The sequence below is a fragment of the Thalassophryne amazonica genome, chromosome 10, assembly GCF_902500255.1.
Source record: "Thalassophryne amazonica chromosome 10, fThaAma1.1, whole genome shotgun sequence".
Classification (NCBI taxonomy): domain Eukaryota; kingdom Metazoa; phylum Chordata; class Actinopteri; order Batrachoidiformes; family Batrachoididae; genus Thalassophryne; species Thalassophryne amazonica.
In genome coordinates, this window is record NC_047112.1 from 2,250,175 (window position 1) to 2,274,834 (window position 24,660).

The following is a 24,660-nucleotide window of genomic DNA, read 5'->3' on the forward strand; positions in this document are numbered from 1 at the left end:
AACTTGCTACTCGACAGTGGAGGTACCTTGGATGCTAAATACAACAGATGCAGAGTTTTTCCTCAGGGTGTTGTAGCTCTGTGCTGACACGTTCTATTCTGTGCACTTTCTGGCAACCTGTAGCTGAAATTTCACATCTTCTTTTGAAGAAATTCCTTCTCTCTTAGATCAAAGAAAACTAAAAATAAAAAAAAATATAAAGATAGAAAGATAGAAAAAAAGAATCCCCCCTCCCTCATCACTTTTTTCTGATGTCAAGGTGAATAAGCCAATGTTTTTTTAATGGGGCCTTAATAGTCTCTGGTCCCCTCCCCTCCTGGGGTAATGATGAGGCGTTTAGCAGGATGACGTCATTGAATAGGAGGCTGGCGTAATTTTGTAGTCAGCAAGGCTTTAGGTTCATTGATAACTGGCCTTCTTTTTGGGGTCGCCGTTGCTTGCTGATGGCGGGTGGCCTTCACCTTCTTATTTGCAAACATAGATAGAACTCTACAGGGAAGGTAACATTAAGACTTTACAGAAGGCCATGGAGGGGGTGATTAGAGAACTGTTGATTAATGGTCTAATTATGGATCATCACTTAGACATGATTGGTTTATGTGAAACCTGGCTAAAACCTATTGCTGTCCTCCCCTGAAATGAGCCCTGCCCACCGGCATACACATTTAGTCACGTCCCTCGTGATGCGAAGCAAGGCGGGGGTCTTGCTCTCATTTATAAATCTAGGTTTAGCTTATTAGCTGTTGAGGGTCACAAATATAATTAGTTTGAACATCTGGTTCTCTGCTCTGCCCATGATACTACGTATAGCCAAGGTCAGAAGAATAAAGATCGTATGTAGGCCACCTGGCCCATACTCTAGAAATATTACGAGGACTGCTTTCTTCCACCTGCAAAATATAGTGAAGACTCGTCCCATCCTGTCTATGGCTGATGCTGAGACCATAATTCATGCATTTGTCTGTTCTAGATTGGACTACTGCAATGTTCTATTTTCTGGTTTACCACAGTCCAGCATTAGGGCTCTCCAATTGGTTCAAAATGCTGCTGTCAGACTTTTTCACTGGCTTCCTGTCCCAGTGAGATCAGATTTTAAGGTTCTGCAACTAGCCTATAAAACTGTTCACGGACTGGCACCTCCCTACCTAGCTGACCTAATTAAACCTTATGTACCGGCCCAGGCTTTCCGTTCTCAGGGTGCAGGACTACTTTGTGTCCCTAGGGTAAATAAAAAGTCTGAGTCACAGAGCTTTCTCTTGTCATGTCCCTGTTCTGTAGAATGATCTCCCTGCATCAATAAAACAGATTCTGTGGAGACTTTCAAGTCCAGACTTAAGACGCACTTATTTTTCCTTTTGTATGGCTAGCATACTGGCATAGTATGTTACTATGCTTTCTATCCTTTTAATTTCATTTTATTTATAATGGAACAGGTCTCAGCCTCAACTTTATCTAAATTCTGGTTGTGTTAGTGAAGCTTAGGGCAAGCAGCTGGCGATCACCTGTCGATTTACTGCTGATGAATTTTACCTTAGATGTAGTTTTTCCGGCCAACTGATTCTGCTCTTTTTCTCTCTGTCCAAGGTACAGAGGGCACTGCACAGGATAGGCATCAGTGGACAATGGGATGCTGGACTGACCGTGAGATGTCATGCCTGAAGCAGATGCTGTTTTGACTTCCTGTTGTCTGTTTCTTCAGTATTGTAAAACTTTGCAAAAACCTTGCAACTGTTAGTGGGTCACCCCTCTGAGTCTGGTCTGCTTGAGGTTTCTTCCTCAATATCATCAGAGGGAGTTTTTCTTACCACTGTCACCTGTGTACTTGCTCTACGGATTGGTAAGCTTCAACCTTAACAACAAACTCAAAAACATCATGGTTGTCTAAATCTGGCTTCAGTCTTACCTACAAAGCGGACAGTCCTGCGCAGAAAGGAGTTGAAGTTGCAGCCGCCTGCATTGATGCTTCCTTCATTTCGACGAAGCTTGAGTCTGGACTGCATGCAGTAGATCAAACCCTCAACCAGCATGATCTGAAAAATGCCACAAAACACCATCACTGCAGAAAATCCAAGAAAAGATCTGAAACACGCCACAAAACACCATCAGTCCAGAAAATCCAATATAAGATCTGAAACACGCCACAAAACGCCATCAGTGCAGAAAATCCAAGAAAAGATCTGAAACACGCCACAAAACACCATCAGTGCAGAAGATCCAAGAAAAGATTTGAAATGTGCCACAAAATGGCATCAGTGCAGAAAATTAAAGATAGGATCTGAAATGCACCACAAAACGGCATCAGTGCAGAAAATCAAAGATAGGATCTGACACGTGTCACAAAACACCATCAGTGCAGAAAATCCAATATAAGATCTGAAACGCGCCACAAAACGTCATCAGTGCAGAAGATCCAAGAAAAGATTTGAAACGCGCCACAAAATGTCATCAGTGCAGAAAATCCAATGTAAGATCTGAAATGTGCCACAAAACGCCATCAGTCCAGAAAATCCAAGAAAAAATCTGAAACACACCACAAAACACCATCAATGCAGAAAATCCACGAAAAAAATCTGAAACACGCCACAAAACGTCATCAGTGCAGAAAATCCAATATGAGATCTGAAATGTGCCACAAAATGCCATCAGTCCAGAAAATCCAATATAATATCTAAAACGCGCCACAAAGCGCCATCAGTGCAGAAAATCCAAGAAAAGATCTGAAACACGCCACAACATCAGTGCAGAAAATGAATATAAGATCTGAAACACGCTACAAATGCCATCAGTGCAGAAAATCCAATATAAGATCTGAAATGCACCACAAAACAGCATCAGAGTTGTAGTCTTACACACCTCTCTGCAGCTTCTCTCCCCCTGCCATCCCCTCATTACCCCATCCCCGTAGAGACGGTGCCTGCTCCCAGACTACCAATAACCAGCAAAAATCTATTTAAGCATAAAAATTCAAAAAGAAAAAATAATATAGCACCTTCAACTGCACCACAGACTAAAACAGTTAAATGTGGTCTATTAAACATTAGGTCTCTCTCTTCTAAGTCCCTGTTGGTAAATGATATAATAATTGATCAACATATTGATTTATTCTGCCTTACAGAAACCTGGTTACAGCAGGATGAATATGTTAGTTTAAATGAGTCAACACCCCCGAGTCACACTAACTGTCAGAATGCTCGTAGCACGGGCCGGGGCGGAGGATTAGCAGCAATCTTCCATTCCAGCTTATTAATTAATCAAAACCCAGACAGAGCTTTAATTCATTTGAAAGCTTGACTCTTAGTCTTGTCCATCCAAATTGGAAGTCCCAAAAACCAGTTTTATTTGTTATTATCTATCGTCCACCTGGTCGTTACTGTGAGTTTCTCTGTGAATTTTCAGACCTTTTGTCTGACTTAGTGCTTAGCTCAGATAAGATCATTATAGTGGGTGATTTTAACATCCACACAGATGCTGAGAATGACAGCCTCAACACTGCATTTAATCTATTATTAGACTCTATTGGCTTTGCTCAAAAAGTAAATGAGTCCACCCACCACTTTAATCATATCTTAGATCTTGTTCTGACTTATGGTATGGAAATAGAAGACTTAACAGTATTCCCTGAAAACTCCCTTCTGTCTGATCATTTCTTAATAACATTTACATTTACTCTGATGGACTACCCAGCAGTGGGGAATAAGTTTCATTACACTAGAAGTCTTTCAGAAAGCGCTGTAACTAGGTTTAAGGATATGATTCCTTCTTTATGTTCTCTAATGCCATATACCAACACAGTGCAGAGTAGCTACCTAAACTCTGTAAGTGAGATAGAGTATCTTGTCAATAGTTTTACATCCTCATTGAAGACAACTTTGGATGCTGTAGCTCCTCTAAAAAAGAGAGCTTTAAATCAGAAGTGCCTGACTCCGTGGTATAACTCACAAACTCGTAGCTTAAAGCAGATAACCCGTAAGTTGGAGAGGAAATGGCGTCTCACTAATTTAGAAGATCTTCACTTAGCCTGGAAAAAGAGTCTGTTGCTCTATAAAAAAAGCCCTCCGTAAAGCTAGGACATCTTTCTACTCATCACTAATTGAAGAAAATAAGAACAACCCCAGGTTTCTTTTCAGCACTGTAGCCAGGCTGACAAGAGTCAGAGCTCTATTGAGCTGAGTATTCCATTAACTTTAACTAGTAATGACTTCATGACTTTCTTTGCTAACAAAATTTTAACTATTAGAGAAAAAATTACTCATAACCATCCCAAAGACGTATCGTTATCTTTGGCTGCTTTCAGTGATGCCGGTATTTGGTTAGACTCTTTCTCTCCGATTGTTCTGTCTGAGTTATTTTCATTAGTTACTTCATCCAAACCATCAACATGTTTATTAGACCCCATTCCTACCAGGCTGCTCAAGGAAGCCCTACCATTATTTAATGCTTCGATCTTAAATATGATCAATCTATCTTTGTTAGTTGGCTATGTACCACAGGCTTTTAAGGTGGCAGTAATTAAACCAATCAATTTTTTTTTTATATAGCGCCAAATCACAACAAACAGTTGCCCCAAGGCGCTTTATATTGTAAGGCAAGGCCATACAATAATTATGTAAAACCCCAACGGTCAAAACGACCCCCTGTGAGCAAGCACTTGGCTACAGTGGGAAGGAAAAACTCCCTTTTAACAGGAAGAAACCTCCAGCAGAACCAGGCTCAGGGAGGGGCAGTCTTCTGCTGGGACTGGTTGGGGCTGAGGGAGAGAACCAGGAAAAAGACATGTTGTGGAGGGAAGCAGAGATCGATCACTAATGATTAAATGCAGAGTGGTGCATACAGAGCAAAAAGAGAAAGAAACAGTGCATCATGGGAACCCCCCAGCAGTCTACGTCTATAGCAGCATAACTAAGGGATGGTTCAGGGTTACCTGATCCAGCCCTAACTATAAGCTTTAGCAAAAAGGAAAGTTTTAAGCCTAATCTTAAAAGTAGAGAGGGTGTCTGTCTCCCTGATCTGAATTGGGAGCTGGTTCCACAGGAGAGGAGCCTGAAAGCTGAAGGCTCTGCCTCCCATTCTACTCTTACAAACCCTAGGAACTACAAGTAAGCCTGCAGTCTGAGAGCGAAGCGCTCTATTGGGGTGATATGGTACTACGAGGTCCCTAAGATAAGATGGGACCTGATTATTCAAAACCTTATAAGTAAGAAGAAGAATTTTAAATTCTATTCTAGAATTAACAGGAAGCCAATGAAGAGAGGCCAATATGGGTGAGATATGCTCTCTCCTTCTAGTCCTCGTCAGTACTCTAGCTGCAGCATTTTGAATTAACTGAAGGCTTTTTAGGGAACTTTTAGGACAACCTGATAATAATGAATTACAATAGTCCAGTCTAGAGGAAATAAATGCATGAATTAGTTTTTCAGCATCACTCTGAGACAAGACCTTTCTGATTTTAGAGATATTGCGTAAATGCAAAAAAGCAGTCCTACATATTTGTTTAATATGCGCTTTGAATGACATATCCTGATCAAAAATGACTCCAAGATTTCTCACAGTATTACTAGAGGTCAGGGTAATGCCATCCAGAGTAAGGATCTGGTTAGACACCATGTTTCTAAGATTTGTGGGGCCAAGTACAATAACTTCAGTTTTATCTGAGTTTAAAAGCAGGAAATTAGAGGTCATCCATGTCTTTATGTCTGTAAGACAATCCTGCAGTTTAGCTAATTGGTGTGTGTCCTCTGGCTTCATGGATAGATAAAGCTGGGTATCATCTGCGTAACAATGAAAATTTAAGCAATACCGTCTAATAATACTGCCTAAGGGAAGCATGTATAAAGTGAATAAAATTGGTCCTAGCACAGAACCTTGTGGAACTCCATAATTAACTTTAGTCTGTGAAGAAGATTCCCCATTTACATGAACAAATTGTAATCTATTAGACAAATATGATTCAAACCACCGCAGCGCAGTGCCTTTAATACCTATGGCATGCTCTAATCTCTGTAATACAATTTTATGGTCAACAGTATCAAAAGCAGCACTGAGGTCTAACAGAACAAGCACAGAGATGAGTCCACTGTCCGAGGCCATAAGAAGATCATTTGTAACAACCTTCACTAATGCTGTTTCTGTACTATGATGAATTCTAAACCCTGACTGAAACTCTTCAAATAGACCATTCCTCTGCAGATGATCAGTTAGCTGTTTTACAACTACCCTTTCAAGAATTTTTGAGAGAAAAGGAAGGTTGGAGATTGGCCTATAATTAGCTAAGATAGCTGGGTCAAGTGATGGCTTTTTAAGTAATGGTTTAATTACTGCCACCTTAAAAGCCTGTGGTACATAGCCAACTAATAAAGATAGATTGATCATATTTAAGATCGAAGCATTAATTAATGGTAGGGCTTCCTTGAGCAGCCTGGTAGGAATGGGGTCTAATAAACATGTTGATGGTTTGGATGAAGTAACTAATGAAAATAACTCAGACAGAACAATCGGAGATAATAATATCTGAAATGCGCCACAAAACGCCATCAGTGCAGAAAATCCAAGAAAAGATCTGAAACGCGCCACAAAACGCCATCAGTCCAGAAAATCAAAGATAACATCTGAAAAGAATCACAAAACGTCATCAGTGCAGAAAATCCAAGATAAGATCTAAAACATGGCACAAAACGCCATCAGTCCAGAAAATCTAAGAAAAAATCTGAAACACGCCACAAAACGTCATCAGTGCAGAAAATACGATATAAGATCTGAAACATGCCACAAAACGCCATCAGTCCAGAAAATCTAACATAAGATCTGAAACGCGCCACAAAACGCCATCAGTGCAGAAAATCCAATACAAAATCTGAAACGTGCCACAAAATGCCATCAATGCAGAAAATCCAAGAAAAGATCTGAAACATGTCACAAAACGTCATCAGTGCAATAAATCCAATACAAGATCTAAAACACGCCACAAAACACCATCAGTGCAGAAAATTCAATATAAGATCTGAAACACGCCACAAAACGCCATCAGTCCAGAAAATCAAAGATAGGATCTGAAACGTGCCACAAAATGGCATCAATGCAGAAACTCAAAGATAGGATCTGACACGTGTCACAAAACACCATCAGTGCAGAAAATCCAATATAAGATCTGAAACGCGCCACAAAATGGCATCAGTGCAGAAAATCCAATATAAGATCTGAAACGAACCACAAAACGTCATCAGTGCATAAGATCCAAGAAAAGATTTGAAACGCGCCACAAAACGTCATCAGTGCAGAAAATCCAATATAAGATCTGAAACGCGCCACAAAATGGCATCAGTCCAGAAAATCCATGAAAAAATCTGAAACACACCACAAAACACCATCAATGCAGAAAATCCACGAAAAAAATCTGAAACACGCAACAAAACGTCATCAGTGCAGAAAATCCAATATGAGATCTGAAATGTGCCACAAAATGCCATCAGTCCAGAAAATCCAATATAATATCTGAAACACGCCACAAAACGCCATCAGTGCAGAAAATCCAAGAAAACATCTGAAACACGCCACAACACAACATCAGTGCAGAAAATGAATATAAGATCTGAAACACGCCACAAATGCCATCAGTGCAGAAAATCCAATATAAGATCTGAAACACGCCACAAAACAACATCAGTCCAGAAAATCCAAGAAAAAAATCTGAAACACACTACAAAACGTCATCAGTCCAGAAAATCCAATATAAGATCTGAAACGCGCCACAAAATGCCATCAGTGCAGAAAATCCAATATAAGATGTGAAACACACCACAAAACGGCATCAGTCCAGAAAATCCAATATAAGATCTGAAACACGCCACAAAACGCCATCAGGAGAAAATCAAAGAAAAGATCTGAAACGTGTCACAAAACGCCATCAGTGCAGAAAATCCAATATAAGATCTGAAACACGCCACAAATGCCATCAGTGCAGAAAATCCAATATAAGATCTGAAACACGCCACAAAACAACATCAGTCCAGAAAATCCAAGAAAAAAAATCTGAAACACACTACAAAACGTCATCAGTGCAGAAAATCCAAGAAAAGATCTGAAACACGTCACAAAACGTCATCAGTGCATAAAATCCAATACAAGATCTAAAACGCGCCACAAAACGCCATCAGTCCAGAAAATCCAATATAAGATCTGAAACACGCCACAAAACAACATCAGTCAAGAAAATCCAAGAAAAAAAAATCTGAAACACACTACAAAACGTCATCAGTGCAGAAAATCCAATATAGGATCTGAAATGCACCGCAAAACGCCATCAGTGCAGAAAATCCAATACAAAATCTTAAAATGCACCACAAAACGCCATCAGTCCAGAAAATCCAATATAAGATCTGAAACGCGCCACAAAATGCCATCAGTGCAGAAAATCCAATATAAGATGTGAAACACGCCACAAAGCGGCATCAGTCCAGAAAATCCAATATAAGATCTGAAACACGCCACAAAACGCCATCAGAGGAGAAAATCAAAGAAAAGATCTGAAACGTGTCACAAAACGCCATCAGTGCAGAAAATCCAACATAAGATCTGAAACACGGCACAAAATGCCATCAGTGCAGAAAATCCAATATAAGATGTGAAACACACCACAAAACGGCATCAGTCCAGAAAATCCAATATAAGATCTGAAACACGCCACAAAACGCCATCAGAGGAGAAAATCAAAGAAAAGATCTGAAACGTGTCACAAAACGCCATCAGTGCAGAAAATCCAATATAAGATCTGAAACACGCCACAAATGCCATCAGTGCAGAAAATCCAATATAAGATCTGAAACACGCCACAAAACAACATCAGTCCAGAAAATCCAAGAAAAAAATCTGAAACACACTACAAAACGTCATCAGTGCATAAAATCCAAGAAAAGATCTGAAACACGTCACAAAACGTCATCAGTGCATAAAATCCAATACAAGATCTAAAACACGCCACAAAACGCCATCAGTCCAGAAAATCCAATATAAGATCTGAAACACGCCACAAAACAACATCAGTCCAGAAAATCCAAGAAAAAAATCTGAAACACACTACAAAACGTCATCAGTGCAGAAAATCCAATATAGGATCTGAAATGCACCACAAAACGCCATCAGTGCAGAAAATCCAATACAAAATCTTAAAATGCACCACAAAACGCCATCAGTCCAGAAAATCAATCAATCAATTTTTTTTATATAGCGCCAAATCACAAAAAACAGTTGCCCCAAGGCGCTTTATATTGTAAGGCAAGGCCATACAATAATTATGTAAAACCCCAACGGTCAAAACGACCCCCTGTGAGCAAGCACTTGGCTACAGTGGGAAGGAAAAACTCCCTTTTAACAGGAAGAAACCTCCAGCAGAACCAGGCTCAGGGAGGGGCAGTCTTCTGCTGGGACTGGTTGGGGCTGAGGGAGAGAACCAGGAAAAAGACATGCTGTGGAGGGGAGCAGAGATCGATCACTAATGATTAAATGCAGAGTGGTGCATACAGAGCAAAAAGAGAAAGAAACAGTGCATCATGGGAACCCCCCAGCAGTCTACGTCTATAGCAGCATAACTAAGGGATGGTTCAGGGTCACCTGATCCAGCCCTAAGTATAAGCTTTAGCAAAAAGGAAAGTTTTAAGCCTAATCTTAAAAGTAGAGAGGGTGTCTGTCTCCCTGATCTGAATTGGGAGCTGGTTCCACAGGAGAGGAGCCTGAAAGCTGAAGGCTCTGCCTCCCATTCTACTCTTACAAACCCTAGGAACTACAAGTAAGCCTGCAGTCTGAGAGCGAAGCGCTCTATTGGGGTGATATGGTACTACGAGGTCCCTAAGATAAGATGGGACCTGATTATTCAAAACCTTATAAGTAAGAAGAAGAATTTTAAATTCTATTCTAGAATTAACAGGAAGCCAATGAAGAGAGGCCAATATGGGTGAGATATGCTCTCTCCTTCTAGTCCCCGTCAGTACTCTAGCTGCAGTATTTTGAATTAACTGAAGGCTTTTTTAGGGAACTTTTAGGACAACCTGATAATAATGAATTACAATAGTCCAGCCTAGAGGAAATAAATGCATGAATTAGTTTTTCAACATCGCTCTGAGACAAGACCTTTCTGATTTGAGAGATATTGCGTAAATGCAAAAAAGCAGTCCTACATATTTGTTTAATATGCGCTTTGAATGACATATCCTGATCAAAATGACTCCAAGATTTCTCACAGTATTACTAGAGGTCAGGGTAATGCCATCCAGAGTAAGGATCTGGTTAGACACCATGTTTCTAAGATTTGTGGGGCCAAGTACAATAACTTCAGTTTTATCTGAGTTTAAAAGCAGGAAATTAGAGGTCATCCATGTCTTTATGTCTGTAAGACAATCCTGCAGTTTAGCTAATTGGTGTGTGTCCTCTGGCTTCATGGATAGATAAAGCTGGGTATCATCTGCGTAACAATGAAAATTTAAGCAATACCGTCTAATAATACTGCCTAAGGGAAGCATGTATAAAGTGAATAAAATTGGTCCTAGCACAGAACCTTGTGGAACTCCATAATTAACTTTAGTCTGTGAAGAAGATTCCCCATTTACATGAACAAATTGTAATCTATTAGACAAATATGATTCAAACCACCGCAGCGCAGTGCCTTTAATACCTATGGCATGCTCTAATCTCTGTAATAAAATGTTATGGTCAACAGTATCAAAAGCAGCACTGAGGTCCAACAGAACAAGCACAGAGATGAGTCCACTGTCCGAGGCCATAAGAAGATCATTTGTAACCTTCACTAATGCTGTTTCTGTACTATGATGAATTCTAAAACCTGACTGAAACTCTTCAAATAGACCATTCCTCTGCAGGTGATCAGTTAGCTGTTTTACAACTACCCTTTCAAGAATTTTTGAGAGAAAAGGAAGGTTGGAGATTGGCCTATAATTAGCTAAGATAGCTGGGTCAAGTGATGGCTTTTTAAGTAATGGTTTAATTACTGCCACCTTAAAAGCCTGTGGGACATAGCCAACTAACAAAGATAGATTGATCATATTTAAGATCGAAGCATTAAATAATGGTAGGGCTTCCTTGAGCAGCCTGGTAGGAATGGGGTCTAATAAACATGTTGATGGTTTGGATGAAGTAACTAATGAAAATAACTCAGACAGAACAATCGGAGAGAAAGAGTCTAACCAAATACCGGCATCACTGAAAGCAGCCAAAGATAACGATACGTCTTTGGGATGGTTATGAGTAATTTTTTCTCTAATAGTTAAAATTTTGTTAGCAAAGAAAGTCATGAAGTCATTACTAGTTAAAGTTAATGGAATACTCAGCTCAATAGAGCTCTGACTCTTTGTCAGCCTGGCTACAGTGCTGAAAAGAAACCTGGGGTTGTTCTTATTTTCTTCAATTAGTGATGAGTAGAAAGATGTCCTAGCTTTACGGAGGGCTTTTTTATAGAGCAACAGACTCTTTTTCCAGGCTAAGTGAAGATCTTCTAAATTAGTGAGACGCCATTTCCTCTCCAACTTATGGGTTATCTGCTTTAAGCTACAAGTTTGTGAGTTATACCACGGAGTCAGACACTTCTGATTTAAAGCTCTCTTTTTCAGAGGAGCTACAGCATTCAAAGTTGTCTTCAATGAGGATGTAAAACTATTGATGAGATACTCTATCTCCCTTACAGAGTTTAGGTAGCTACTCTGCACTGTGTTGGTATATGGCATTAGAGAACATAAAGAAGGAATCATATCCTTAAACCTAGTTACAGCGCTTTCTGAAAGACTTCTAGTGTAATGAAACTTATTCCCCACTGCTGGGTAGTCCATCAGAGTAAATGTAAATGTTATTAAGAAATGATCAGACAGAAGGGAGTTTTCAGGGAATACTGTTAAGTCTTCTATTTCCATACCATAAGTCAGAACAAGATCTAAGATATGATTAAAGTGGTGGGTGGACTCATTTACTTTTTGAGCAAAGCCAATAGAGTCTAATAATAGATTAAATGCAGTGTTGAGGCTGTCATTCTCAGCATCTGTGTGGATGTTAAAATCGCCCACTATAATTATCTTATCTGAGCTAAGCACTAAGTCAGACAAAAGGTCTGAAAATTCACAGAGAAACTCACACTAACGACCAGGTGGACGATAGATAATAACAAATAAAACTGGTTTTTGGGACTTCCAATTTGGATGGACAAGACTAAGAGACAAGCTTTCAAATGAATTAAAGCTCTGTCTGGGTTTTTGATTAATTAATAAGCTGGAATGGAAGATTGCTGCTAATCCTCCTCCTCGGCCCGTGCTATGAGCATTCTGACAGTTAGTGTGACTCGGGGGTGTTGACTCATTTAAACTAACATATTCATCCTGCTGTAACCAGGTTTCTGTTAGGCAGAATAAATCAATATGTTGATCAATTATTATATCATTTACCAACAGGGACTTAGAAGAGAGAGACCTAATGTTTAATAGACCACATTTAACTGTTTTAGTCTGTGGTGCAGTTGAAGGTGCTGTATTATTTTTTCTTTTTGAATTTTTATGCTTAAATAGATTTTTGCTGGTTATTGGTGGTCTGGGAGCAGGCACCGTCTCTACGGGGATGGGGTAATGAAGGGATGGCAGGGGGAGAGAAGCTGCAGAGAGGTGTGTAAGACTACAACTCTGCTTCCTGGTCCCAACCCTGGATAGTCACGGTTTGGAGGATTTAAGAAAATTGGCCAGATTTCTAGAAATGAGAGCTGCTCCCTCTAAAGTGGGATGGATGCCGTCTCTCCTAACAAGACCAGGTTTTCCCCAGAAGCTTTGCCAATTATCTATGAAGCCCACCTCATTTTTTGCACACCACTCAGACAGCCAGCAATTCAAGGAGAACATGCGGCTAAACATGTCACTCCCGGTCCGATTGGGGAGGGGCCCAGAGAAAACTACAGAGTCCGACATTGTTTTTGCAAAGTTACACACCGATTTAATGTTAATTTTAGTGACCTCCGATTGGCGTAACCAGGTGTCATTACTGCCGACGTGAATTACAATCTTACCAAATTTACACTTAGCCTTAGCCAGCAGTTTCAAATTTCCTTCAATGTCGCCTGCTCTGGCCCCCGGAAGACAATTGACTATGGTTGCTGGTGTCGCTAACTTCACATTTCTCAAAACAGAGTCGCCAATAACCAGAGTTTGATCCTCGGCGAGTGTGTCGTCGAGTGGGGAAAAACGGTTAGAAATGTGAACGGGTTGGCGGTGTACACGGGGCTTCTGTTTAGGGCTATGCTTCCTCCTCACAGTCACCCAGTCGGCCTGCTTTCCCGGCTGCTTGGGATCTGCCAGGGGGTAACTAACGGCGGCTAAGCTACCTTGGTCCGCACCGACTACAGGGGCCTGGCTAGCTGTAGAATTTTCCACGGTGCGGAGCCGAGTCTCCAATTTGCCCAGCCTGGCCTCCAAAGCTACGAATAAGCTACACTTATTACAAGTACCGTTACTGCTAAAGGAGGCCGAGGAATAACTAAACATTTCACACCCAGAGCAGAAAAGTGCAGGAGAGACAGGAGAAGCCGCCATGCTAAATCGGCTAAGAGCTAGTAGCTACGCTAACCTAGCGGATTCCTAAAAACACGCAAAGTGAATAATGTGTAAATAATTTAGAGGTGATTCAGCAGAAGGAGTGCTTTAGTTAAGGCACGTAAAGATTACACTGGGAAACAAATCGTAATCTAGATAACTAGATCAATCTAACTGCGCAGATTAAACAGCTAACAGATACAGAAAAACACAGCTGTGCTCCGGAACAGGAAGTGATACAATACCGCAGTGAGAGCCAACCACCAGTAGAGGCAAGCAAGAGGCAAATTCACTCGCCTTGATCCAATATAAGATCTGAAACGCGCCACAAAATGCCATCAGTGCAGAAGGAATGAATGAATGAATGAATGAAAACTGTTTATTTCGAACATTTGATACAACAACAATTACAAGATAGATCAGTAAAGACAACAACAAAAAAGTTCCTACTGTGTACCCAACATGTCCGAAAAGGGGTAGGGTGAAGCATCAGCTTATTTATCCCTACCCCTTCTTCCCCACAACCAGTAATACCCTTTGCCACATATACACATAGATTCCTACACACCTAAACCGATATCAATATATATATATATATATATATATATATATATATATATATATATATATATATATATATATATCTCAACATATATACACACATATATATATACATATACACATATATATATACACAAACATAAATATACACCTACACATACCTACTTACATACAAAATACTATATATTTACAAGCCGAAGCAAAAAACAAAAACACCCTAACCCTCATTACCCTTCCTCCTCCCTATACCTAGAAAAAAACATTTTTGTACCGCTGTTTGAACTGGTTCATGCTTGGACATTGCTTGAGCCCCACTCCCAATCTGTTCCACATCCTCACCCCACAGACAGAAATACAGAAACCTTTTAATGTTGTTCGTGCCCACTGATGCTTTAAATTAAATTTCCCCCTCAGACTGTAATCCCCTGATCTGTTAAAAAACATATTTTTAATATTTGCTGGAAGTAAATTGTTTATTGCTTTATACACGATTTGTACTGTTTGAAAATGAACCACGTCTGTGAATTTTAAGAATTTGGATTGTAAAAATAGTGGATTTGTATGATCTCTATAGCCAGTATTATGAATAATTCTTATAGCTCTTTTCTGCATTACTGATAGTGATTGTGTTGTACCTTTATAAGTATTACCCCATACCTCTGCACAGTACTGTAAATATGGTAAAACCAGTGAGCAGTAAAGAATGCGGAGTGAGTTGTGGTCCAGAATATGTTTTGCTTTGTTTAGAACTGAAATGCTTCTTGACAGTTTACTTTGTATATGTTTTATATGAGTCTTCCAGTTTATCTTATCATCTATTATCACCCCCAGAAACTTATTTTCATGTACCCTTTCAATATCTACCCCCTCGACTTGTAACTGAACCTCTATGTCTGTATTACAATAGCCAAATAACATGTATTTTGTTTTACTTAAGTTTAATGATAATTTGTTTCTGTCAAACCATATTTTCAATTTTCCCATTTCTATACTGATCCTCCTCAGTAACTCCTGCAAATCCCCCCCTGAACAAAAAATGCTCGTGTCATCTGCAAATAATACTAATTTTAATATTTTGGAAACATTGACAATATCATTTATATAAATTAGAAACAGTTTTGGACCCAATACTGACCCCTGTGGGACGCCACAAGCATTGTCCAAGCATGATGATGTATATTCCCCCAACTTCACAAACTGTTTTCTGTTACTTAAGTAGCTTCTCACCCAGTGCAACACCAACCCCCTAATCCCATACTGTTCAAGTTTATTGATTAATATGTCATGATTAATTGTATCAAAAGCCTTTTTAAGGTCTATAAATATTCCAACTGAATGTAATTTGTGGTCTATGGCATTTGTAATCTCAACTGATTCTATTAATGCAAGTGATGTTGAACTATGTGCTCTGAATCCATATTGACTATCAGTAAGTAATTTATGTTTATTTATGAATTTGTCTAATCTATTATTGAATAACTTTTCTAATAATTTGGAAAATTGTGGAAGCAAAGAAACAGGTCTATAATTTGTGAAGTGGTGTCTATCCCCAGTCTTATACAGCGGCACAACCTTAGCTATTTTCATTTGATTGGGAAATTTACCGGTTTGAAATGATAAGTTACAGATGTATGTTAATGGTTCTACAATCCATTCAATGACCTGTTTTACCACCACCATATCAATTTCATTTAAATCAGGTAGATGTTTTATATTTACAATTATTCACAATGTCTATAATTTCTTTTCCATCCACTGCTGTGAGGAACATTGAACAGGGATTTCTTTCTATGAGATTATTATCCCAATCCTCAGGTTGGGAATCGGGAATTTTTTCTGCCAAGCTTGGTCCAATATTTACAAAAAAATTATTAAAACCGTTGACTACCTCATCCTTATTTTCCTTCTTGACATTATTATCAATGAAATACTGAGGGTAACTCTGTTTTTTATTCCTTCCTACATACCCGTATAATATGAGTTAATCTATTTTTGTATTTCTTATATCTATTTTCTGCCTCTTTAGTCTTTAGTTTTATGAATTCTCTATACAGTGTATTTTTCTTATTACATGCATTTCGTAACCCTTTCGTCATCCATGGTCGAGCTTGGATTTTTTGTTTTCTGTAGTCTTGTTTAATTGGACAATTTTTATCATATAATGATGTAAATATTTGTAAAAAAGTTTCATATGCACTATCAACATCACTTTCACTGTATACCTTTTCCCAGTTTTGCTCCTGTAAATCCTTCTTTAGTGTGTTCATGTTTTCCTCTGTCCGCACTCGCCTGTATTTTATTTTCTCCTCTGGCTGATTCCGCCGATGGTTTCTATTATAAACGATGAAAACTGGTAGATGATCACTAATGTCATTGATTAATAATCCACTCACAGTGTTATTCTCAATATCATTGCTGAATATATTATCAATTAAGGTGGCACTATGGGATGTAATTCTGCTTGGCCTGGTGATTTTTGGATATAAACTCATACTGTACATTATACTGATAAATTCATCTGTTATTTTATGCTTATTTGGATTGATCAGATCAATATTTAAGTCACCACAAATGAACACAGTTTTTTGATTAGTTTTTGAGAACATTTTTCCCATACAGTCAGTGAATGTTTCAATACTAGATCCTGGTGCTCTATATATACAGCTGACTAATACATTTTTGCTTTTTTCTTCACATATTTCAATAGTTATACATTCTAATAAGTTATCAATCACAGTTGTCATATCGTCTACTATTTTATAATCCATGTTCTTATCCACATACACAGCCACTCCTCCTCCACTCTTATTCTTTCTGTTTACACAATTAAATTCATATCCATCCAGTTCAAAATCCATTCCTTTATCTTCATTGATCCATGTTTCTGATATAGCAATTATGTTAAATATTTTTTTAAACTGACTTAAATATTCTTTAATGTTGTTAAAGTTTGCATATAGACTTCTGCTGTTGAAATGGATTATTGATCATTTGTTATCCGTTCTAATGATCCGATTAAACTGTTCATCTGTATAATAGCAACAACTGTCATTGATATTTGAGAAGAAATTATTGTCCGGGTCTATATCGTGCTCCAAGTCCAGTACATTGTGGTCTGTGTATTTAAATGTTCTCAGTTCTACTTTTCCATGATCAGCAATCCTTTGAGTTATATCCTTCTTGTCTCCAGATGTAGATGAATAGGTAGTAGATGAATAGGTTCCTCTGGTCTGTGTCATGGTGTTGTGATGTGTTTGTGTCCTCATACCTTATTGGTCATATTTGTCCAGATCCTCGCTTTAAGAAACACTATTGTTCATATTTGTCCAGCTCCTCGATGTTCCTTATTGCCATGACTTTTGCTTGTTCTGGTGATCCGTTCAGTTTGATGAATATTTTACAGTTTGAAGTCCATGTGTGCTGGATTTTTCCCTGTTTCTTTAAGAAGCGTGCTTTCCTGGCGATGTCGGCATTCCGTTTGGTGAGATGTTCATTGATGAATACGTTTGTCCCTTTCAGTTTTCTTCCTTGTTTTAACAGTGCTGTTTTGTGTTTTCTGTTGATGAATCTCATGATGACGGTTCGTTTATCACCGTCATTTCTCCGGGGCAGAGGGTGGCACGCTTCAATGTTGTTTAAATCCATTTCTATACCTTTAGATAGGAGGAAATCAGCAACCTGTTTTTCCACAGAGCTGACCTCCTGTTCACTGGGCTCCCCTCCGCTCTCATCTGTTACCGCCCGTGCGTAGGACCGTGGTTTGATGTGAAGACCTGTGATGATGACGTCGTTGATTCTGGTGTACTGCTCCAATTCAGCCACTCTATTTTCCAGCTGCACCAGATGCCGGTCTTTCTCGGCATTCTGGAGCCGTAATGCCTTCACCTCCTCCACCAGATCCATAATTGATTTCTGTTGCTGCTTCACAACAGAAATCTCCTCTGATAGAAAGTCCAGAGATTTTTTAATATCGTCACCTTCCTCCGCTGTCAGAACCTTCTTAGGCCCCATGGTCGGCTTATGAGCAGCTTGTCGATCGCCGATGTTAACAGCCTGCGTTGTTTGTCACCGGGATGGATCTGCACTGCGCTGGTGCCGCGCGGCCTCGGTGTTTCCGCGCTGATGGATCCGCGGTGGCTGCACGAGGCCTCGGGGAAGCGGCACTCGTGACGCGCGGCTTTAATGACGCAGCGCGCGGCCTCAGTGAATTCACCACGTTGGGCCTCGGACGTTGTTGCTGTCCAGTCGCGGGGCTAAGTTGCCGGTTGAGGTGATATTCCCACTGTCCGGGTTGGCAAACACCGGCGTGGCAGATGGCAACTACAAACACCACCTCTGAAAACTCAGGTACAAACTTTTTGCAGCTCGCTCTGACCACACGCAGCTCTGACTGACTGTGACTGACGCAGCTCTGACTGACAGTTTAGCTAACAAACAATAGTTTGTTACAAAACCTCAGAATTCCAGAAAATCCAATATAAGATCTGAAACACGCCACAAAACGCCATCAGAGGAGAAAATCAAAGAAAAGATCTGAAACGTGTCACAAAACGCCATCAGTGCAGAAAATCCAATATAAGATCTGAAACACGGCACAAAACGCCATCAGTGCAGAAAATCCAAGAAAAGATCTGAAACACGCCACAAAACGCCATCAGTGCAGAAAATCAAAGATAACATCTGAAACGTGCCACAAAATGGCATCAGTGCAGAAAATCTAATATAAGATCTAAAACACGCCACAAAACGCCATCAGTGCAGAAAATCCAATATAAGATCTGAAACACGCCACAAAACAACATCAGTCCAGAAAATCCAAGAAAAAAATCTGAAACACGCTACAAAACGTCATCAGTGCAGAAAATCCAATATAGCATCTGAAATGCACCACAAAACGCCATCAGTGCAGAAAATCCAATATAAGATCTGAAACGCGCCACAAAATGCCATCAGTGCAGAAAATCCAATATAAGATCTGAAACACGCCACAAAACAACATCAGTCCAGAAAATCCAAGAAAAAAATCTGAAACACGCTACAAAACGTCATCAGTGCAGAAAATCCAATATAGGATCTGAAATGCATCACAAAACGGCATCAGTGCAGAAAATCCAATACAAGATCTTAAAATGCGCCACAAAACGCCATCAGTCCAGAACATCCAATATAAGATCTGAAACACGCCACAAAATGCCATCAGTGCAGAAAATCCAATATAAGATCTAAAACGCATCACAAAACGCCATCAGTGCAGAAAATCCAATATAAGATCTGAAATGCGCCACAAAACGGCACCTGTGCAGACGTTGAGCGTGACACAGTGTGATGGACAGCATGCGCACCATCAATAACTTCAATAACACTTTCAGATGTACAGTGTGAGTGTAAATATTGGTGACATTTGTGCTCAATGTTACTGTGACTTCAAAAGTGCATTAAGTTGTTAACATGAATATTTAGCGTCAGCATAACTACAGCACAAAAGTCAGTTCCTGCACTCTGATTGGCTAGTTTTATCCTAAAGGAGTCAATCAGGTGCTCATGTTGTGTTTGAGTTCAGCTGTCAGTGTGGGACAGCTGTGTGCCAGTGAAGGTGTTCATCCTTCTCCTGAGAGAATGCTGACATTTCATTCCTTACCGAGGCAGCAGGTCCGGCAAAGGCGAGGCTCAGGAGCATCAGCAGGGGGATGAACTCATCTCCTCCATCCACGTAGGGCATACTGAGGTCACGGTCATGGCAACGAAAGCCGACCTGAGCCGGCTGTACGAAGTCTGTCAGCTCCAGGAAGTAGAGAGACACCATGGAAGAAGCCACAATGGGCAGCTGCCGACACAAAAACAACAACAGGTGCTGCTGAGAAGTTCCAAATCCTCGACTCTAAATCCATCTCAACCAGGCTCAGTATCACAGAGAAACAGACTCGGATCATCTTAATCTGCCATCGTGACATTTCTCTGAGCTAAAACAGCCACAATGTAGCAATAAATAACTATAGAGATGAGACAACACACTGGATCAATACTCGAGAAGGTCTGGACTCAGTCTTGGACATGGGGGGAGGATCTCTGGACTCAGCCTTGGACACGGGGGGGTGGCGGCTCTGGACTCAGCCTTCAGTTCAAAAGTGATGAAACTTTTCTGGATGAAGAGCAAAACATCTTCAAGTAACTAAACAAGTCCAGTTTGCAGACATCTTGGACAGGATTTTTTTATATTTTTGGTCGTGTGTTCAGGGCTCATGAGTCTCCTGGTGAGTCAATCACTGGTGTCCCAGCGCCATCTCAGCTACGCATTTTACGCAACTCTTCTGAGAAATAAAACCAGGATTCAAAATGTTTAAAGTGAACTGACTTATTCGCGGTTCCATTTGTCACTGTAATGAAGATGGAAAAACTCCAGATGACATCTTTGAACATTTCTGATCTGTTAGAAGACACAGATCTTGTGGTCAGGGTTGGTGTCAGTGTCTTGGTCTCATTAAAACAGTTCTGAACAGAGCTGCTTTGTGAAACTCAAATGTGTGGAGTGTTTTAAAGAAGGTCATAGGTTCAATCTGAACCTGAAAAGCGTGTGGAAGGTGAAGAACGGTGCGTGTCTCACTGTCATTTTGTTGTTTGCCAGGACTCAGCGGTGCCTCCTGTCGGGGATTCTTGTGGTCCAGGACACAGAGTGTGGAAGTGATGAGTCACCTGGTCTGGAATCCATTACTGAAACCCCTCTGATGGGGTGCCAGCACAGAAGCTGATCCCTCAGATCACCAGTCCTGAATGAGGAACATTTTGATGAGGAACAGTCTAGAACACAGTTTGCTTCTGTGGAACTTCAGGTGGACCCTTCTGGCTCCGTTGGGTCTCTATGTTTATGTTCCAGGGTACTGTCCGTCTTCTTTGTCCTTGACAAACAAACACAAACTTCATGTCTATTTCCTCTCAGATCTGGACACAGAACATCACTGGTAATGGTCCAGCTGCTCGAGGACCTCTTGCCATGGCTGAATCCTTGTGGTACCTCTGAGCACGAGCCCACACGTGACTGAGAAATGTTAGGACGTGAAACAATCTCTCACCTCCACAAAGTAAAAACATGGCAGCAGGGTCATGCTGTCCTTCACGGGTTTCTTCTTCATTTTCTCAGTGGAGGTCATCATCATCATCATCATCATCCTGAACACCTGGAACACAGAAGAACTCGTCATTTTCTGAAACGTGTGACAGATCAAAGACACTGTCAAATGTGGTGTCACAACATGACATCACGCGGTCTGAAGCTCGAGTCCTGAACTGAATTATGAATTTTTATTTGACACACACAAAACTTAAAGAAAAACAAAAGCAAACAAAACCTCAAACAATTTCAAAAAACAAATTCCCAAAAGGGTGTGGGCCGAAGCAAAGGTTAAAATGCCCCCCCCCCCCACACACTATTATGAGTTGTTATACACACACACACACGTATATATATGTATATATATATATATATATATATATATATACACACACTCAACAAAAATATAAACGCAACACTTTTGGTTTTGCTCCCATTTTGTATGAGATAAACTCAAAGATCTTAAACTTTTTCCACATACACAATATCACCATTTCCCTCAAATATTGTTCACAAACCACCTTTCAGAGTGGCCTTTATTGTGGGCAGTCTAAGGCACACCTGTGCACTAATCATGGTGTCTAATCAGCATCTTGATATGGCACACCTGTGAGGTGGGATGGATTATCTCAGCAAAGGAGAAGTGCTCACTATCACAGATTTAGACTGGTATTGTGAACAATATTTGAGGGAAATGGTGATATTGTGTATGTGGAAAAAGTTTTAGATCTTTGAGTTCATCTCATACAAAATGGGAGCAAAAACAAAAGTGTTGCATTTATATTTTTGTTCAGTATATATATATATATATATATATATATATATATATATATATACACACACACACACACTCATAACAGCATCTACAAAAAAGAAAAGGACAAAAAGACAAGCAAAATGTTTTGTAGATTAATCAATAGACCAAATCATCTAAACATATCGGAACAATCTGCAGTATAACACACAGATAAAACAGAAACAAAAACAATTTACCTAATTTATTGTACTATAATAAGCAATTTTATTATTTTTATAAGATCGTTTCAGGCCAGACACAGTACCAGATAATTTAATACTATCAGGGCAGTTGTTCCAGATTTTAACCCCTTTAACAGACACACAATGACTTTTACAGTAGTACAAAACTTTAAACAGTCAAATACTGAATTTCCTCTCAGGTGACAGCAGAACTCCCTCAGTTTAAACAGCTCCTGGACATGTTGAGGTAAGAGTTCGTTTTTAACTTCATACATGAATTGTATTGTAAAATAATCAACCAAGTCCCAAAATTTCAAGATGTGTAGACAAGCAAACAGTGGATTTGTTGGCTCACAATATGTTTTTTTTTTTTTTACTTATAACTCTTATAGCTTTCTTTTTAACAGAAATATTGGATTTATATTTGTTTTATATGTATTTCTCCAAACCTCAATGCAGTAGGTCATATATGGAACAAGCAAAGAATGATACAACATAACCAACGAATGCTGGGGGAGGAGGTACTGTACTTTGTACAGAATCGCGATGAGATTTTGGATTTAACATAACTTATATGAGTTTTCCAACTTAATTTGTCATTGATAAAAACACCAAGAAACTTAGTTTCAGTTTCAGTTCAATTTCAACATCATTCAATAATAAATTTCTACTTAAGTTCCTGGGCTTATTTCCAAATATAATACACATGGTTTTACCCAAATGAAGCAATAACTTAGTTAAATCAAACCAATGTTTAAATTTTTGTAGTTCCCTGTCCATCATGTCCAGGAGCTGTCCCAAATGACCCACACTACCAAACACAGTCATATCATCAGCAACAAAATACATCTCACAAACTTAGAAACCAAACCTATATCATTAATGTACATAAAAACAGTAACAGCTCAAGGACTGAACCTTGGGGAACCCCACATGAAATCCTCAAAAATTCAGTTTATCCCCCCCAAAATGAACACACTGGTACCTATCTTCTAAATACTAGTTACCAATCAAGGGCCAGTCCTCTAATACCGTACTTGTAATTTATTCAATAGTAAGGTGTGATCTATGGTATCAAATGCTTCCTGCAAATCGAAAAAGAAAAAAAAAAAAATCCTAGTGTATTTCTTCTTCTCTATTGCATTTGTAATCTGTTCAACAAAATCGACCAAAGCCAATGAAGCAGTGTGATTTTTCCTAGAACCATACTGATGTTCACTTTCACTAAGAATGTATTGTTTAGTTGTGAAATCATTCTACCTCTTTACAAATATCTTTTCCAGAATTTTTGATAACTGTGGTAACAAGATTGGCCTGTAGTTTGAAAAAACATATTTGTCACCAGATATGAACAATGGTATCACCTTAGCTATTTTCATCTTAGAAGGAAATTTCTCGCTCATCAATGACAAATTACAAATATAAGTCAAGGGTTTAACCAATACAATCAATAATGGTTTTATCAAGAACATATCAAGGTTGTAACTATCAACTGATTTTTTCTCCCCCTTTTAACTTGCGAACTATGTCAATAATTTCAATTCATCTATTCTGTTTAATATACATTGAATCCAGAGTTGTATTAATTGTTTTGCTGTTGTCCGAGAGCATGTTTTTGAGGATATAATTAATTTTTAAGTTTTTACCAACATTAATGAAATAATCATTTAAATGATCAGCAACAGTTTTATTTCTTTTACAGTTTTGTCAGAATCAATATGAAAGTAAGATGGATAATTTCATTTAAAAGCTTCCAAGTGCATTTAGTGTTGGTTTATTTTTTCCAATAAATTGCAATAAAACTGCTTCTTACACAATCGCATAATGTTCATTGCACAAACAGGCAATGTTTGTCATACAAGTTGGAAATAAATCATTCATATGATTTGTCAATATCCTCACTATAAATATCACACCAATTATGATGCATTAAGTCCCTTCTGAGGTTCTTAATACTAACATAAGTTATTTCCTTTTAAATTTACTGTTTCATTTTGTTCCTTTTTATCAAATGAATTGAAAGCTACGAAAACTGGTAAATGATCAATGATGTCACTAATGAGTCGTCCACCTGTTAAGTTCCCTACAGTAACATTTGTTAATATATTGTCGATAAGTGTTGATGTATTTGTAGTTGGAAGTGTGATTACTGGAAACAAGCCCATACAAAGCACAGAGTTTATGAATCTGTTATATGTTTCTGACCATGAGGATTAAGTAAATCAATATTAAAATCTCCACAAGCAAATAAAAGCTTATTATTAACTGTGTTGCACATTTCAGTTAATTTATCCACAAAAATATTTAAATTTGATCCCAAAGTTCTATAAACACAACTCACAATTATGTTTTTTTTTCACATATAATTTCCACTGTGACACATTCCATAATATTTTCCAAAGAAAACAATGTTTTGTATAATTTGACTTTGATAATTTGAACATAGGTAAG

General features: G+C 39.0%; 1 protein-coding gene across 1 annotated transcript in view; it reads right to left on the reverse strand.

Moving 5' to 3' along the window:
• LOC117518223 (phospholipid phosphatase-related protein type 3-like) overlaps positions 1–21,284 on the reverse strand; it is a 57,027-nt gene extending 35,743 nt beyond the window's left edge. The window contains exons 1-3 of the mRNA XM_034179295.1: positions 21,194–21,284; positions 19,765–19,950; positions 1,904–2,030 (exon numbers count right to left, since the gene is read on the reverse strand). Of these exons, the coding sequence (XP_034035186.1) occupies positions 1,904–2,030; positions 19,765–19,950; positions 21,194–21,283 (403 nt within the window). The 5' untranslated portion in view covers position 21,284. The remainder of the gene's footprint in view (positions 1–1,903; positions 2,031–19,764; positions 19,951–21,193) is intronic.
• Positions 21,285–24,660: the final 3,376 nt, after the last annotated feature.